This window comes from Thermobia domestica, chromosome 10, assembly GCF_964235325.1.
Source record: "Thermobia domestica chromosome 10, izTheDome1.hap1.1, whole genome shotgun sequence".
NCBI lineage: Eukaryota > Metazoa > Arthropoda > Insecta > Zygentoma > Lepismatidae > Thermobia > Thermobia domestica.
Genome location: NC_137463.1, coordinates 228688396 through 228708097, shown reverse-complemented (window position 1 = coordinate 228708097; position 19702 = coordinate 228688396). Strand labels below are relative to the sequence as shown.

General features: G+C 36.3%; 1 protein-coding gene across 5 annotated transcripts in view; it reads right to left on the bottom strand.

Moving 5' to 3' along the window:
- wts (serine/threonine-protein kinase warts) overlaps nt 1-19702 on the bottom strand; it is a 138348-nt gene that overhangs the window by 99283 nt on the left and 19363 nt on the right. For all 5 annotated transcript variants that reach the window (XM_081729183.1, XM_081729181.1, XM_081729178.1 and 2 more), the window contains 2 exons: nt 14235-14694; nt 3905-4423 (listed from right to left, as the gene is read on the bottom strand). In XM_081729183.1, the coding sequence (XP_081585309.1) occupies nt 3905-4234 (330 nt within the window). In that variant the 5' untranslated portion in view covers nt 4235-4423; nt 14235-14694. The remainder of the gene's footprint in view (nt 1-3904; nt 4424-14234; nt 14695-19702) is intronic.

Here is a 19702-nt window from a genome sequence, read left to right as displayed (position 1 = left end):
GAAACAGTCGTCTTCTTTCCATTTTGTTGCTATTCCATTCGGGGAAATTTAGTAGAAATAGTGTGTAGCTATTTAGAGCAGCAACATCCACGAGTGTGTAAAAAAGCGAGAGAGGCCATCTTCTTGTTCCCCGCTTCGATGAATACTGTCGAACCATTTGGTCAATGATGTCCACCCCACCCTTTGTTTCATTATAGTAAATAATTATATCAGGTTTGTTGGATTCACTTGGGTTCACTTGATCGTCGTTATGCTGGTGGAAAGCATAAGTATGTTTCGTAGTGGTTTTTTCGAAGCAATATATGACACTAGCGTAACAGGTGGCTTACCGGTAGAAGGGTCAGTGAACGCAAACTTTGACGAATGTTCTGCACGATCTCTAGTGTCCTTCAGTTCATTTGGTATGCCTTTCCTATTCAGTTGGAGAGTTCCAACGACTGTCAGATTGTTGTTGGTGTATAATTCGCCAGCTAACTCAATGGAAGTATAGTATCGGTCCATTGTGATATTTTAAGTAATGTATCACTTTATATAAAAGCGACTCTTACTTTCATGACCATTTGGTTATCTTATCCAATCAGAAAGATATCATGGTATTTTAGGGCCATGTGTTTATATAAAGGGAAATTCAATATAGTTTAAAAGAATAAATTTTGGACATAAAAAACAAAATTAAGAAATCATCAAAAAATAAAAGAATGGGTAGCACCTATGACCAAGGGGGGGTCAAATCAGCCCGCGTAACATGTATATTTTTTATATATAAAACCACACTGCTTTAAACATAGGTGGAAAAATTCCAAAATGATCTTCTAATCAAAAGTAACAATAACAAAAAAAATGAGAATCCGTAAAGCATTTTAAGGTATTCAAATTGAACAAAAAAAGACGCGCGGGCAAAATTGACCCCCCCCCTTGGTATTTCTAGGGTTAACATTCATACTTAACATCTAGGGTCCGTTTTGGAAATGAATCCCGCTCGCAAATTTCTGCCTTCATCTTCTCTCACGAAAATGACTGATGCACTCACTGCATGTGGAATGGTGTGGAACTTCATTTGCTACTATTCATGAACTCTACTCCACGTCGCATCAGAGCTTTCAGCCGGTGAAAAGTGATCCTACATCATATTAATCTAATAAGTTGCACTCTTTTTTAGGGATCTCTATTATTTTTATAACCATCTGTACACCACACCCGTATTGTGTTCTTGATTAGTAAACAAAACAGAATTTTGAAAGGGCACTGTAAACACTATAAAAGTAGCTTTTTTTCTTTTTTATAGAACGAATATTTCATGCTCGATGAGTGTCGATAATACAGATGCGTCATATTATTAATAGTGTTGTGCTAGATTCAATGCAACAGTATTTCAATGATTATGACCCGTACAAGCCCTCCTAGTAGTACAACAAACTCTTGGTCAAATACCACGTTCCCATGACTAATGCTTGTCAATGACGAGGTACATTCTAGTACATGGTATGCGAATGACTGGAACTTAGACACGAAGTTACAGTATTATGTGGTGTGGGAGTTGCTACATACAAATTGCAGGTGTTGATTGATAGTATATATCAATGGATACTAGATGATGCACAGTATAGTCTGTATACAGACTTTCTGTGTAACAAGTGATTTGCCACTCAATCATAAAGGTTATGTAGCAATTACTTCCAGGACGATGGTGCGCCACCACACATTGCTGCTGATGTCCGCCACTGACTAGATGAAAAAAAAAAAAATCTTCAAGCTGGGTCTCAAGCGAGGATATGTTACCTTCTCGATAAGATGTTTACTCTACGACTGTCACTAATGAGGTCGTTATACAAACAATGAATTTGTTCATGACCACAATACAGAACTTTTGCCATTTCAACATAGCCGTGATGGAATCATGTATTCTCCCTTACATCCAGTGCAGTGATATGCCTCCTTATGGCTTCAACTAATTTAAATAAGGATAATCTGTTGAAATAATTATACATTATTTCTACAGTGTGGGAAATAGATCAAAAAATGTCTTCTTGAAGCAACGTAAATTCTTTAAGGGATACGCACAGAAGATGGTGAAAAACTGTCGCTGAAACGGTCGAGTTTGGACTGCTACTTGGATGCTTGGGTAAGTATATTTTTGTTATGGTTAAGAAAGAAAGAATCGGACCATATAACTCTCTTCCAATTATTTTATGTATCAGCGCCAATTTCTTCGCGCTACCACACTGATGGTGGTAATCAAAGGTTTCGAAATCGCAACCTAACCGCGGGTTATGGCGTTATCTCATCAGATTGTGGATCTAGAAGCAGATTGTTTCAGATGCAAGATTCAGTTCTATACTCAATTGTTCTGCATTAGGTCTGTGTTTCTTTCTGATTATACATTTCAATTATCGACAATTCTTCTACCCTATGTTTGGTTCTGTCCACTATCCTATTTGTGTGATTATGTCTTGCCACGAGTTCTTCATGCCATCATTACACTGGGGACTACGGCTCTCGATATACCTAACACACTGACAGTCTTGGATATACTTACACTAATTAACCGTACACCAATAATTTGATCTCTATAATATTATATATCATTTCGCAGCACCATCTGGACTATTCCACACATAAGTCTGTATTACACACGTCATATATAACTTACTACCACCCAACATGGCACTAACACAAGACATTCGCAATGCACAAAATACAAGTGTTCCCATTATTTTGATAACGATCTGTATCTGTCCACTTGCAAAATTATCTTGCATGTTTTTTTCTTTAAGAGGTAAGACTATAGGTATATTGAGCGTTAATGCAAACTCGGCTTCAATGCCAAATATATTTAATTACAAAATTATATTTCATAATACAATAGTTTTATCATTTCCTAATTTCTTCTTTATTTTAAAAAATGTAAGAAAGTGGACATATGTAAGAGAAGACTAAAGTATACACTTATTTAATGCACTAGAACTTTTTATTATTATTGCCAGAGCAAAGATGATGACCAAAAGAAGAGCACAATGACAGGTCCCTGCTAGTTACTTCTACTCTCCTAATCCCCGTCTAGAGACGTATCATTTTAAAATGTTACTAGTATACAAAAGTCACATACCCTTCCCTTTTAGTAATGATCATTCTTTGCCCGCCTTTGGCTCCAAAAAAAAAAAAAAAAAAAAAAAAAAATTAGAGCTGGCATCATCACTGTGCCGCAACATAATTTATTGCTAACTTAACTGTCAATACAGAGTCATAACGTCTTCTTAATTGCTCATCTCTCTTGTTAAGGGCTCTAGTTTGATCCTAGGCCAAGTAATTTGTGGTGGACACCATCGTGTCCGTAGGCTTTTCTATTTCCTCCCACATTGCCATTTCACCAATTCTTTTATCGTTATCCGTCTTCTTTAGCTTAAAGGGCGTAAGTATGGTATGTAAAACTAGAAACTTAATTTCAATTCATTTCCGACAGTTAATAATGCAATGTATACTAAACGCAATGACTGTAATGAATATCTGAAGAATGGAAGAAGGTAATGGTTATTATGTAAACACAATTTGTTATCAAGAGCAAAGAATTTGCAGAATTGATCTAGCATTGTTATGACAGTGAGCAGCCATTTGAATCAAAAAGTTTCGAGTTCAGTTTCGTAAGACTGTGATCTGTTGCAAGGGATAGTCAACTACCCGTTCAAATAAACGCATATGTGGATAACAAATTGTGTTTAAATATGCGTTTATTTGAACAGGTAGTTGACAATCCCTTGCAACAGATCACAGTCTTACGAAACTGAACTCGAAACTTTTTGATTCAAATGGCTGTCCAACTGCCATAACAATGCTAGATCCATTCTGCCAATTACACTAAACATATACTACTGTAATTTACAAATAAAATTTTAAAAGTTGTACTTACCTCACTGTAACCCATGGCCACAACTTGCTGCACAGCTTGACGTATAGCCCCAATTTCTTTATCAAGTCCATTTGTACACCCCGATGCTGCACTAAGACCACTTAACCCACTAGCCGAACTAACGCCACTTGTAGTGGACAAAGTACTAATAGTACTAGCTGCACTTGAGCCATTCTCACTATTAGCAAAAGGAAGCAACGAATTACGGATTTCGGCCAATGCCTTTTGATGATAGCCCGATCGGGTCGATTTGCCCCCTGCAGGGTTCATATTGGTCTGCTGGCCCATACTAGTCTGGGACTGACACTCGGATGATGGCCGGATCTGCATACAGGTCCCATGTAATCCGATATGGGCCACAGCAGTTCCAGCATTAATGCATTTATCACTAACACCGCGCTACACTCAATAAATGCACCCGGTTACACACACGCCATTGTTTACTTCACACGAAAGATGTTTGGTAATGTCATTTCACCTCACTTTCCACTCACATTGTGTTCACTACATGCCAGCGCTCTGAAAATAAAAACAGGAAGAGTTACTAAAAAGCTCTTTGTTTGTAAGTATTTTAGCATTGAAAGCTTGTGCTCTTGAAAAAATACTTATGCTACCATTCTGATATAATTGTAACAACAAACGCATTCCAATGTTACTTAATTTATATGTCGTGACTTAATTTCAGGTTGACGGAAACATTAATTCATGACATACATAGTTAGAATTTCATTTCCGAAGTATTTCCGTACTTATCTTCATTCCAATGTTTTTATATACGGTACATTATTTATTTATTTACTTAAATTTTCTAGACACTGTTCACGCAGTTTGCTGTCTAACATTGGGACAATGTAAATTGAAAAACTGAGTCTTATTCTAATAGTAACAGATAATAGTAATAGTAAATTGGATAAATTTAACATTGCATGTAACTCCAAAACTATTTGTAATTAGCATATTTTGTGATAGCTTCTGAACTAAGAGTAACCAAATTTGTCTCGCCTCAGCGAGATTTCAATCATAGTCGTAAAAAATTGCGGACTATTCGTCTGTACACTCGTAACTCACAACTGTTATACTAAAGCCCAAAAAGTTAATAATTTTACATCAGTTACAGTTACTATATCCTGATTTTGTATCTGTAAGAAATAAAGCTGAGTTGATTTTAACATCCCTTTCTGCAGCGAGGCTATATGGTACTGGACCTACTGATTAACGTGGAATCCAAACCACAGAAGCTCCAGCCGGAAAACGAAGCCGGGTCTCCCATGCCAAAGGCGCGTATGTTAACCGCTTAGCCACGAAGGAGCCCTCTGTAAGAAATAGAATAACTACAAATTTATTCTATTTCTTACAGAAACAAGTATTTTACATATAAAAGGGAGGGGAGGGTGGCAATGATTGTTATTGGAAATTGTATGATTAAACGATGCGAAACAACTTTTCAAAATACAACGTTTTTATTTCGGTTAATAACTTAAATACACACGCCTTTCCACTCTCATTAAATATCAAAACATAAAAGGCATATCTTAATTGGATATTTAAAAAAAAAAACTTATTTTTTTCTCCTTATGATTGAACTGTATTCATTGATGTGGGACGGTTAATTTAGGAAAAATCGTGGTACAACCAGTACTTTCGTCTTGTATACGAAACCAAGAAATCTCACTTAAAAACAGTTCCGTATCTAGTGGCCACTGATTTTATTTCTCTAATATTACAAAAATTGAAACATGAGTAATACTAATTCTATTTTCCTACACAATAGCCTAAGCTCAATAACAAGGTAACATGCCAAAGACCCAGTTGATTCAAGCAACAGAATTAAATGGTGTGTAGACTTAAACAGCATAAAACCAATTAGACGTCTTAATCAGTAACTGTTTTATTGAGCTCAGAATATAAGTTCTATGTAAGATAATACAGATATAATTGTTCCATGTACTGACAGGTATAACTAAGCATTTTCAGAGTTTCAAGTTAACCCTATATACTGTTGTTGCTTGTTCGTTGGAATTTCCACGTTATCATAGTTTTAAAAAAAATGTTAAGGACTCCAAACAATGTGAATTCAGGAAATTAAAAAGTCAACAGACTGACGTATATGTATACATAACAAGCGCAAGGGAAAATGATCTATTCCAATCGTGTATCAGATCTTAAAAACGTTATCACATTTGTAGTACGACGTGAAGAAACATTGCATTGTCCTATTAAAGGAGCTTTCAAAATTAAACCTCTTGTTGTCAAAAAAAAAAGTTTACTCAATTTGTTTCTCGCATGGGAATGTTTTTAGTTCTATGACTGTTCTTTTACTGGGCTAGTCCTCATATTGAAAATACATTTCAACAATATGTTGAGCGAATCAATCATTTTTCTTTTAGCTACTACGCAAATCAGTTTTCTTCTTAGAACGAGACGGAACAGATATGTAATTAACAATACATTATTGAATACTATTTTCAGGGGTTTTGGGGGCCACAGTATCTCAATGGTAGAGTGCTCACTTCTGATGTGACGTCTCTGGTTCGATCCTCAGTCCTGTCATTTTGCAAACATCGTGCTCGTGAGTTTTTTTTTTTTTTTTTTTAATTTTCCGCTTTCTCCCACATTCTCATTCCACTTTTTTTCCATAAATCATTTACTTTCAGTAATCATCCGTCCCTTTAAGCATAAACGACATAAATATGAAACGTAAAACTAGAAACTTAACTTCATTTCAAGAACTATTGAATTATAGATCCTCAGAACTACTTTTTCCAGTTTATATCATAAAACAAGCACAAAGCTTTCGTACGTATTTTCTGTCAACTTTATCTACAAGTATCGACTCAAAATACGAAAGAACTATGGTGCTTGAGCTATCCTGCGTTTCCTTGCAACCACCCATTCGGTATTTTGAATTCCTTACAAATAGCAATGAAACTCTTTATATTGATTATAATTAGGTGGTAGTGCTATGATTTCATTACGCTACATTCAAGTGCAAAATCCGCTCTCCAGTGATCGTGATTCTCAGACGTGAGTAATTCTCCACACAATATCGACCTGGATAAGGCATAAACGCAGAAAATAGTTTCTAAAAACGGACGAATATTTTCGTCCTCTACTAAGGCAAATAATACAAGTTCTATCCTTTCGAATATGCTAAATGTTACTTTTTTCTCTCTCTCTTTGTTTTCTTCCTTTTCAGGAGTAATAAGTATTAACTGGAAAAAACGATAGATATAATACACGTATTGATAACTGGGCTTGCAATCCCTGATTTTGTCTCCTAATCGACCTATATTAAAATCCTGCAATCAACCATCCTGATTGGGTTTCTTTTCCTCCACACGAATGCCAAGATTGTGCTCTAAAGTTCACACCTCACTAGACAATATGACACGGAAGAACAACAGATCTTTCGTAATGAATCGGTTGACGTCACAAGAATCTTTTTTCGTTGTTTTGTTTTACAGTTTCCAACTGCCTACCATATTTATTGACTTACTTGGAAAATTTCTCACCATCTCCCATTGTTAATACGAGGGGCGTCCAATAAGTTATCTACCTAAACAGGAAGAGAGAGGCGGAACATAACGACGCCTGACATGCACGCCAAAGCCACTGGGGTCAGTCGGAGCAACGTAGTTGCCGTAAGCAGAGTGTATTACGCCAAATAGCGAATGTTTGTGTGACGCCGCGAATGGATTTGAAGAAGTTGGAGCACAGCTCGGTCGCCAAGTTTCTCACTAAAGAAGGAAAAGAACCAAAGGAGATCCACGAGCTACTGGTGAAAGTATACCGGGATGCAACAACATCAGAATTTCACGTCAAATACTGGTCAAAGCAATTAAAGTGGGCACGAAAGTTCATTGAGAATGACCCCCGCTCCAGAAGACCCGCGGATGCACTCACAACGGTAATGTGCCGCAAAATTGAGGACGTTGTCCCGCAGGATCGCCGTATGAAGGTCACCCACCAAGATTGTAGCAGTATGTGACATATCCAAAGGAATCGTCCTGACGATTTTGCATGATCGCTTGGGCATATCAAACGGTCTGAGCTCGTTGGGCCTCCAGAATGCTCACGCTTGCACAGAATCAGTGTCGGATGCAGCTGTCCCAAGACTTGTTGGACTTCTTTGAGGAGAGCCAGGACATATTCCTGGCTCAACTGGTGACAGGGGACGAAACCTCGATCCACCATTGGAATCCTGAGAGCAAGCAGAAATCCAGGCAGTGGAAACACCACGATTCGGCGCCCCCGAGGAAGTTCCGCGCACAGCCTTCTGCGGGGAAGATAATGGGCGAATGTCTTGTGGGATTCTGAGAGACTTCTGCTGGTGAAATACATGCCTCACAAGACGATAGTCACGGGTGATATCTATACTACCTCTTCCCTCTATCGTTTGAGAGCTGCCATTGCAGAACAACGTCCAGAAAAGTTAGCCAAGGATCCTCTTGCTCCACGACAACGCGCCAGTGCACACGGCCCGGAAGCTTCAAACTGACATTGCTGAATGTGGTTTGCAAGTGTTGAATCATCCTGCCTACAGTCCGGAGATGTCCCCTACTGACTATTTCCTCTTCCGAGACCTGAAAAAACACGATGTGGACCATGTTTTTTTTCGTCGGACAACGAGCTCAAAACAAGCTGTTTCCCAGTAGTCTGCAGGCCATTACAAGACTATTTTTTATCTGGGATTTCTTCACTGCCCACGAAGTGGAGATAGTGCACAGACCTCCATAGGGAAAAACAGTGATGACCAGATGAGCCTATCTGCATTCCTTCCTGTCTAGGTAGATAACTTATTGGACGCCAATTGTATTTTCCTTTTACGGTAGCCTCATACTGGCCTGGAACTTTCTTATTAAATAAATGCAACTACTATACTTATATACATATACTGTTTGATATATTTTGTTTACATCCTTGTACAACACCGACGTTACGGAAGATGGAATTTACTACTTAAGGTAGCATGTATCGAACTATATTTGGTCTTAAATTCGATGCAGTTGACGAATGGATAGACGATCATGAAAGGCCATCTAGCCCTGAAAACAGTTCTTCTCAATAACACTATTTCACTGTAAAGAGAGCTCTATTACGGTTCTCACCAGTAAGTCACAACGTATAGGCCTACTGCGTAGTATTCGAAGTATGTTTATTTAAAATGCCCATGAATTTTTAAGTACTCCGACTCGCGTGAGTAACGCTAAGGTTAAACTAAATTACAAAATGTGTATTGTGAAGTCAAGCAGGATTCGTCTATAAAATTTTGCCTGGGAACTAAAACTAGCAACAACTAACAATGATCAGCAGAAACTTAACAACTTGACTTGTAACGATCAGGATTGGCAAAAACTAGTCTCTCTCTTTTTTATTTATTTATTTTTTTTTAAGTTCTTTGTTTAATTTGTTGGAGGGAGGTAGTTAAACTAGGGTATTTTGATTTAGATTTGCTTTATTTATTTAGACTGCATATACATAAGAATAATTTTCTTTGGCTTGAACATCCTTATTCAAACAATAGTGAACTCGAGAGAACTTATCCTCCATCTGGACTTGAACCCAGGCCCCATGATTAGAAAGGCGTCGAGTTTATGGATAGAAGTACGTTTGTTTGGCCTTAAGAGGGAGAAGGAGTGCGCCACAGCGGCCGGAATATTGGTGTTCAATTTAACATGGGATCTCAACCATTTTTTAGGCAAATCACGGTTTCATTTCGTTCTTTCGCAAAACTGTCTCAGTAGCGCACTAAATATGATGCATCTCATTTTAAAGGTGCAATTTGAACGCTGTGCGTGATATTTTCTTCTTATAAATACAGATAATTATAATCCAAATTCCCATAAGAAAATGATCAAAATCAGACGGAAAAGTCTTCTGTTTTTTTACAGTAAGGAAAAGAGCTAAAAACTTCGGACTTTTTTGAGAATGGAGTACAATCTTTGTATTTGTACGCTACTGTACTATTTTTTCGCTGTTTCCAAAGACATCCATTTCACAATCGATGAGAAATTATATCCTTCATAATTGAATCTACAGAAATCAGAAATCAGATTTTTTCGTGTTCACGTACTTGGCCGTATAACTGCTAGATGGCACTATAGTCATTCCTCATCCCCCTTTCCTTCTCAGCGGGAGCCATTCCTTTTGAAAATCTACTTTGAACTTCTTAACAGGGGCGGGAGGAAGGAAATCATTGTGAAGAACGGAAACTTCAAACACGAGGAATGGCAAAATTTATGACCTCTTTGGTTGATGGTTTCTGTTTCAGCAGTACAGTGTGTTTGTAGATGGTTTCTGTGAGAAGTAATTTGTGTTTGTAGCGATAAAGTCAACCTTTCGACAAAAATTTGTGAAGGAGAAGCCCAACCAAAGTCTTCGTTTATCTATTCCAAGAAAGAAATGAAAACTTCCTGCAGGCTAAGAATATACATGCAAGAGAAAAAATAAGATACATTATTATAATCTTTAGGATAGATTAATTCCCGAAATATTCTTTGTTTACCTGTCAAAAAATCAAGAATAATATGGTATAAAGCTCTTTCATCAGCTTCCATCGTACAACATACTAGACACACACATTTATATATATATATATATATATATATATATATATATATAGTGGCGGATCCAGGATATGATCAAGGGAGGAGGTAAACCATAGTTTGCCTCTTTATCCAGAGTGAACAGGATTGAAGCCCATTTTATCCAGTGTATACCTGAGCGTCAAGGGGGGGGGGCTATAGCCTCTATAGCCACCCTTGGATCCGCACCTGTATATGTATACTATTTACAGTGCCGGAGTTACGTGTAAGCGAAACGAGCTATAGCTTAGGGCCCCGCTCTCTTGGGGGCCCCAAAATCTAAAGAAAAATTGGATTTCTAAAATATAAGAAAATTTTAAAAAATAAAGTAAAATTTATATATACGTAGCAACAGTGCTTCCTGCTGTGTAGCCTACGTTCGTGTAATTAATAGGGCTCCTTCTACCAGTCTGCTTCCTAAATTATCTCTAGTTTCTTCATTGCTGTATGTAGGGTGCGTATGTTCATCTGGACACATAAAGGACCCCATTACCTTCAACAGCTTGGGGCCCCACTAAACCTAAATCCGACTCTGACTATTTATGCATGTTTGCTCCCTCTTTTTTCGAAGCAGTGCTTCTTTGATATTGCTTCCAATTTTGGCAGGTTTTACCAAGGGGGGAAGAGTCCTTACTCATTCCAGGCATTCAAACTAGGGACTGGAGTACTTGCTTCCAACATTCTGTCCCCCCATGTTTCCCGGTCTGAATCAATTGTCTAAAGCCCATAAAACATTCAAATTCATATGTAGATGTTGCTCATCAGTGTCGACACCTAAATATTTCTCAATCAACGGTAGGGGTGTTTGGTATCCTCAATCTGTCTCCCTCTTATTAGCGGAGCGGTAGTAATATTCGGTAGTAATTCTTTTAAAAAAATGTTTTTTAATGTATGTAGTAACGCATAGGAAACTAAATTTTAATATACCCTAGTAGTATAGAAACGTACCATACGGTACCTTACCAAAATAAACACCCTATGCCAAGGACGCAAACATTAACAATAATAAAAAAAAGATAATAATAAACATTTTAAAGATATTCTTTCATTAATCAAGTCGCACTTAAAAGTTTAAAAAAAATGTTTATGAGTGACTAAAATAAAGGGATGCGCTCTCATATAGGCTTACAGTTACTTTATAAATTCTTAAAATGACGCACTCCATTCTTTTTATTTAGTCTTGCATAAACAAAATTATTTTTAACTTTTTAGTGGGAATTTATTAACAAAAGAATGTCTTTAAAAGGTGTCTTATCATTTTTTTTAATTCGTTGGACACCTTTTCCAAATCCTAAAGTGATATGCAACCAGGGATACCAGGGCTGGTTAAAGGCTAGTATTTATTTTAGGATAAGGAAGTTGAAAATAAAAACATATTAAAATTTGCTTTTAAAATAAATAGATATATTGCAAAGTATGAAAGTAAGAATGGAATATTGTATTGTCACCGGACTTACATCGCTCTGCAACAGTTCTTAGTTCTATGACGTCAGGAAATAAGTTCAATTTATACGAACACTTATTTAATGTTTCAAACAAACACCTGTTACATCCTTGTACACTCATGTCCAAAATGATTGTCGCATTTCTATAACTGTCTTCTTGTAAAAATATCATGTAATAATGATTTTGCAGGAGACTTTTAATACTGATACTATGTGTACAATCGGGAAATATATGTGGTAAATTTCATAGGAAAATACAGTAATTATAAATACGAAGATTAGAATGAGTAAAATAAAATGTTGCTAAATGGACACGAAAGTTTTGTTTTCGTTTTATTGTTTTTATTTACTGCTCTTTTGACATGAAATTTGCCACATACATGTCTTTGCCGATTGTACGCATACTAACATTATAAGAAATACCGGGTGAATTCGTTATCAAATTATATTCCTACAATAACATATTTATAGACATGCGACAATAATTTTGGACATGAGTGACACATCTTTTAATTCTATTGTTAATGAAGTGGTCTATTTCCCCCCCCCCCCCCCCAATAAAAACCATTATCAAGCAGGGCATGTGCTCCCTCCTGTCCTTCTAAGCCGGCCCCAAGCCTGAATGTAACATTGCGGCTTTTTCCTGTTATAATAGGAAAAACTCAGGATGGTCAGCAACTGGTATCGAACCCAGGACCATTCGAATGTGAAGGCGAGAGAGAGGGTAAATCTGGTGGTCATATTTTGAAAAGAAAATAAGGAAATGGATTCCACTAAAAAATGATTCACATTGTCAATACATTTCAAATCTTTGTCTGGGTTTTCTGCCTTTCAATTCCAAGTTTTTTTTTTTTAAACCACGAAGGCTCTAAATAAATTAGAATATCGACTCTCCCGTGTGTGTGTGTGTGTGTGTGTGTGTGTGTGTGTGTGTGTGTGTGTTTTAATATTGGCATGGTTCTTCATTTTATATCAGATTCTTCCCGCACTATTCTGTTATTTACCATAGGTAGAATCCTTTGAGAAAGAGACAGGCGACAAGTGCTTTAGTTCTCTATGGTATGTTTGTGACCGTTGTAGATATTTGAGTGGCTCTCTGACAGGGAGCTGACGGCTGATATCATGTTGGTCCCTCTTATTTATTTGTTTCTTCAGTTCTGTTTCTCTTTTAGCCAAAAGAAAAGAATTTCACTCTTCTGTCCCATTTACAGCCGTAACCATCCCCCTCCTACGCTGTCCAACTTTGACCACATGCAGGGGAAAACGAAGGAAAAGGACGGGTGCATTTGCTTTGACGGCATTTCAGCGACAACCCCATCTGTTGCCAAAATAAGGAAACACTTTGCTCTGCGATATCTTCGATTTGTCAAGATCACTTGACTCCCACCGGCTCTTAATGTCGTTATGCAACAAAGGGTTATGAAGAACAGAACTTACGCTTAAAGTAAGATTCCACTACTTGGTCTGTACCCAAGAAAAACTAGCCTTCATCTGGACTTGAACCCGGGCCGAGTGATTACAAAGGCGATGAGTCTACATTCATCTATGGATAACATCTGATAGAATAATACTAATCTTGCAAACGATAAAAAGATACAAAACTGCACAAGTGAAATCACTATAGTTATACATATTATTCACAATTTCAAAAGACTACAGAGTGCAGATCTAATTTAGTCCAAGTTAGTTCAATGAGTCAGAAATATAGCGACTTAATTCAATTTGCGCATCAATAAAAGAAGTGAATGAAGATATGAATCATTTCAGTTCACTTTGACCTGAATTATTCATACATATACCATACCTATACAGAAAATATTTTGATTTCGATAAATCACTTACATTCATGTTTCTTGGGTTTGTAATGTATGAGAAAATATCTTCTAGATGGTTTGAGATTTGTAGAAACGCAGTGATTTACCTGGGGAAAAAATATTACCGGAACGGCTATAACGCAGATGGCTCACGAGCCAACTTATTACTAAACCACACATATCTAAGACACATTTATGTTTTCTAGTACGACATTCAGGTGTGTTCCGGTCCAACTAAACCAATGTGAAAACGTCGTCATGACCTTCGCACGATTTGCGGCATTTTTGCTATTAAATTTATTATCATTATTATTATTCGGTTTAAATTTAAATAAAAACTGGTTTAAACCACTTCGGTCTAACCCAGCCAACCCTGATAACAATAACTCATTATTGTATGTTTCTAACACATAAACACAGTCGTTCTCTGCAAAAGGTAAGAGACGAAGTTCTAACATGAAATGAACGTATAATAAAATATACATACCTGAATTAGTTCTGACAACACGTTGATCACGTATCATTCCATAAGCATTTCCAAATATGTGTGTGTGTATGTGTGTGCGTGTTTTTATCTGTGTGAGTGTGTGTACGTATTTTTATATATATGTATTGGTATCACTCTGCACTATGAATGTACTATTATTCCTTCATTTAGAAACAACAGCCACATTTCACAACCTGATTGGACTAAGGCCGATTTTCCTTATACACTTGATTCTCATCACTGTAAAGGCACTGTAAATCACTGAAGCTTTTCTAACAGACGCAAGTTATCCGTACGAAAAACACTTAACATAATACAAACTGAATGTCACTATCTCACGCACACTAACCGCATAAATGATTGACAAAATACGAATCCGTATGTGTCAGTTTAAAAATATGATTATTTACGCGTTGAAAAATTATAAGGCACTCACGATGGACGGCTTCATAATTGGAATCTGGAAAAAGAAAAAAAACACATGTATTAGTACATATAACTGACTATAATATTCAACATGAAAAAAATACTACTATGAAACATGTATATTTAATGCGCAGATGCTTAACCCGAGAAAACCCATTAGATGACTTCATGGCCCTATCTATACTCTTAATGTCATATTGTGTCTAATCATGTAATAATACTTGTTATTGAATTATCCTGCCTTTTAGAGTTCACATTTAGGCTTTTTTTTTTTTTTTTTTAAAAAAAGTTATTTTTAATACTACTGAAAAAGTAATACCGAGGAACTAATGGGGATCCTATTATGTGGAATTTTGTGCGCCCACTTCCGATTAATTTCTCGTAATACCTCACTTTCTCTCTCTACAGCCTTGTTCAATTAGAGTGTTCTCTGTTTATTAAAATACCTGCGTTGTTTGTATAAAGTAATTCTGTATACAACAGTTCCGTATCAATTAGTTTTGTCTCTGTATATGTTTTATCTGAGAAATCCGTGTTCGATTTTTGCGTTAACTTCAATTCCAACTATCAACAGAAGATGGGACGCTACAACACACTTTGTCATATAACTGTGCGTTGCTCTTTTGTTTAGTTTATAAGTACATGTGCACATATTATTGCTTCAAAACAAGACGATGTATATTCAAAGACAGAATGTTCAGGTTACCTCACAACGACGTTTTTTAGTCCAATAAGGGAAAAAAAAACACTGCTTTCTCCTCTATATCCTTCAATATGCAAATACTAATACATTCACTAACCAGGATTCACGTTACGGCATTAAGAAATTACGCAGTAGCCTCCTAAATATGGTGAGCAAATATATTCTTTTCAAGAGTATTATACAGTGTTCGAAGTGAAGGAAAAACAGAGACGGTAAGTTTTATTACGATTTTGACTCGACATACCGGCTATCTAAATGTTGAAACACTGTGAGGGTATGTTGCCCGAAAGATTGCAGTTCTATTTACATAATGACTAAAATCTATTGGAGAGCTTCTCTGTAGTAACGCGGGAGGGGGGGGGGATGGAGAGACTTTGATCCCCTCCAACACTCTCTGAAAAAAAAAAATATATCCCCTTATGTTGTATTATTGATAATTATACACGAAAATGCTCAAAAATTGAATGAGGGCATCAACAATTTTCTGCGGGAAAACCCCCGGCCTCCTACTCGACTGTGGGGTATTCTAAATACCCAGAAGGTCCGCCCCCACAGCAGACAACCCGTAAATCCGCCCATGCTCAAAACAGGCATTTGTATGCATTAAGGCAACAAGACACACACATACATACATAACAAAGCAACAGTTCAATATGGCACATCAAAATATAAACTAGATGAACTTCTTTGAAAACACCTCATTTTAACAACAAAAGGTAAGAAAATGTGGGTGTAGTCAACTTCGAAATTATTTCTACATAAGAAATCAATTTTTTTACGTGCAAAGTTATTCGTCAATTACTGTGTATAAAAATGGATTTAATAAAGGTATTTAGCATCTACTTTCCAGGACGGTATGTTTTAATCATTAAAAAAACCAGAGACGGTATGCCTTCACCACTGAAAACCCAGAGGCGGTATGGCATACCGTCTCACTTCGACCACTGGTATTATATATACTCTTTTGCAGATTCAAAACTCTACAAGGTGTCACATTTTTTTGGTAACATACTCCTCACATCAAAACAACTTTAAAAAATATCATATGTACCTGTGCTCAAAAATGGATAGTTTCGGAGTTATAGGGTGCCGAAAATGTGAAACAAGTGAACTTTAAAAGTTCATAACTCCACTACTATGGGACCTATCGTAGTCGGGTCGAGACATCACTGAAGAACTGGTATGTGAACTATCCAAATATCCATGTTTAAGAATGCTCCAGTACTTACACATCAATTTTTAGAGAGGTAGTGGAGAGTGATCAAGTACTTCCAAACAGCCTCTCTAAAAATGATCAAGTACCGGAGATTCTGAAAGATGGATATTTGGATGGTTCACACACTAGGTCCTCAGTGATGTTTTTACTCGACTACGTTTGGTCCCATAGTAGTGGAGTTATGAACTTCACTTGTTTCACGTTTTCAGCACCCTATAACTCTCAAACTATCCACGTTTGAGCACAGGTCCATATGGATTTTTATTTTGATGTGAGGAATCTGTGCCAATTTTTTGTAACACCCTGTATACTCTTTTTTTCTGTATTACATCCAACTGATTTGACACAAAGGCATTCAAAACTAAAAACCTATTATTAAGTACTTTTAATGATATCAAGAAATGAATCAACAGAAACGGTGGCTTAACATTTCATTCTTGCAACCGCATTCACATTCAGAAAGTAAGAAATTCCAACTATCAAAACTACAAGAAATATGATCTGCTCTGCGAATGACAGCTTATCGTCTATTAGTTAGACTGCAGTTTAGCGTTCGCTTCAGCACCGAGGGTGTATGAAATTGGCTCTACAGTTCCAGATGGAATCTGAACCACGAAATCTGTTCAAATTTTTCAAGGATCTCTCAGTAGGGAATCAAACCACAGACTCCGCGAACCAAAGGAGCGCGCTAGCCACTAGACTAGCCAGAAGTGTTAGCTTATTGCTTGTATTACATGGTCGGTCTGGCTCTCTATCGCTTTCATGACGATGCAACTGTAGTAACTAGTAACGACATATTTTCCTCTCTGGTCATCCTACTTTTTTTCCGAATAGATGGCCTACAATACTGTTATACAACAAAGAAACATACAGCATTGATTATTCCAAAACTTATAACAGTATTTTGCAAAATTTCAATATTTCATGACACTTTGCTAGAAAATGAAAAGTAATTGTTTCTCAAAAATGTTTTCTACACGAAAATTAAGTTTTCTCCACAACATAACAAATACAGTTCTGAACGAAGTCCATTTTACATAAACATAATTTAGTATATACTGAGTATACCTTTGCTTCTTTAACTTCTTTTATTTCCCTAAATATTAAAATGGTAATTAAATTTCATTTTCAAGAAAGGCATGAAAAGTTTTGAGAGATTGCATTTAAGAAAGACTGTTCGTTCCATATAAACAAAGTTACATCGTATCATGAGCAGAATAACTCTGAAGACCAGTTCTTTTTTAATGGAAAACAAACTGATGGTGGGTGAGTATTCGTTCTTCTACGCGTTCTGATTGGTAGCCAAAGCATCAAAATTTAAAATTGATTTTTAAAAAAATATATAGAAACTGTAATTAAAAAGAAAACGTTCTGCTGAAGACAAATTCTGTCATTCAAAAACGAAGCTTACTATACCTTAAATGATGTATTATTTTGTGCATCGATTTCAGAAATGTCATTTACACGCGTGATATTTTACTTCCTGATAAAATAAATGAGAGATATTTATATATTGAACATACCTTAATTTATGCTATTCTACGTCCTTTGGTCACTACTTTGTCATATTATATTATTAGATCTAGTTCAGCAGAACAGTCTACACACAATCTAGAACAACGTTCGTTTTAGATTGAAAAGTAATATAAATAAAGTACAAATGAGTGACCAAATGAAAAGGAATTTTACACTATCAGCACGTTCGCTCACTATGTTAAAAGTTCAAATTCTAGTTGCAGACTCTTTCGACGCGTCATAACATTAACTGAAATACGCACAAGTTAGACAGTATATTAGGAATCCGTATCCACTGATAAAACAAATAAATTCTTTTTCTGCTCATGGAAATGGAATAACTTGGCACCATTTAGTTAATTATGAATTTAAACTCTTAAAACCAAAACTACCTAAACATTAAACAGTGTTTTTTTTTTCTTAACACGTGACAAAACCACGAAGAATTACGCAAGTACAAGAAATAGTACACTCAATGGTGACATATTTATTAAAAAAAAAAAAAAAATACTAATAGCAGTTACTGATAACCAAATGCCCAAACAACTTTCTCAATTGATAGGAAAAGGAAGGAAGCATTATCTACAACAGAAAGCAACATATAAACAAAAAGAAAAAATAGAAAATTACTCAACAAAAAAAGCTCGATAAATACTTCCTAAGAAATTCCTGAATATAATTAGCCTTGGAATTTTCACCAAGGTGACATGAGAAATATATATATATATATATATATATATATATATATATATATATATATATATATATATATATATATAACAATATTAGAAGTTGCCATGAGCAAACCTCGCCACTCCATTTTTCTGATAATGACAAACTACAAACACACGAACAAAGCCCGCGCCTATGATTCAACTGCTGCTTGTTTATGCAACTGAAATTCACTGCGTTTAAGAGCTGCTTCAATATTAATTCCTTTCTAAAAAATTTTTTGCTTTCTAGTTTTGGGCCTGTCGATTTGTATGAGAAATGGCAAACAGCCAGATGACCAGCAAACAAATAAAAAAAAATTCTTTTTCGTTCATAAAAAGGAAGAACAGATAATGAAATTTCAAGTTTTACGTCCCACTCTTATGTCTTTTAGTTTAAAGGAGATGGATGATTAATCAAAATGAATGACTGTGAAAGAATTGGGAATGAAAATGTGGAAGGAGAAACAGGAATAAACTCGCGTAGCCAAGGGTTGAACCAGGGAACTATCGCACCAGATATGAGTGCTTTACGTGCCATCATACCCCAGGAAAAAATAGAAATCTCAGGGAAGACAATTAGTTGACAAGAACTTATACATTGATGAATAAGAAGCGGGGCTCTGTAGCAGTGACGAAACATGGTCTACTAACTAGGCCTGTGAGACTCGTGACAAATCAAGCATTTTTATCTCTTCTGATGATAAAATTTACTTCTACGAACTGTCCACACATGACGTAATTGTGTTCTAATCTTTGACATAGGAGACTCAAATTCGATTCCTGGTAGCAGTGCAAGCCACATTAGTATCCTAATGAGATCGGTTCTGTGTAATGGCAAACTCGAACAACTAAAAAATATCCTGATTGAAAAATAATACCGTATTAGGAATCGAAT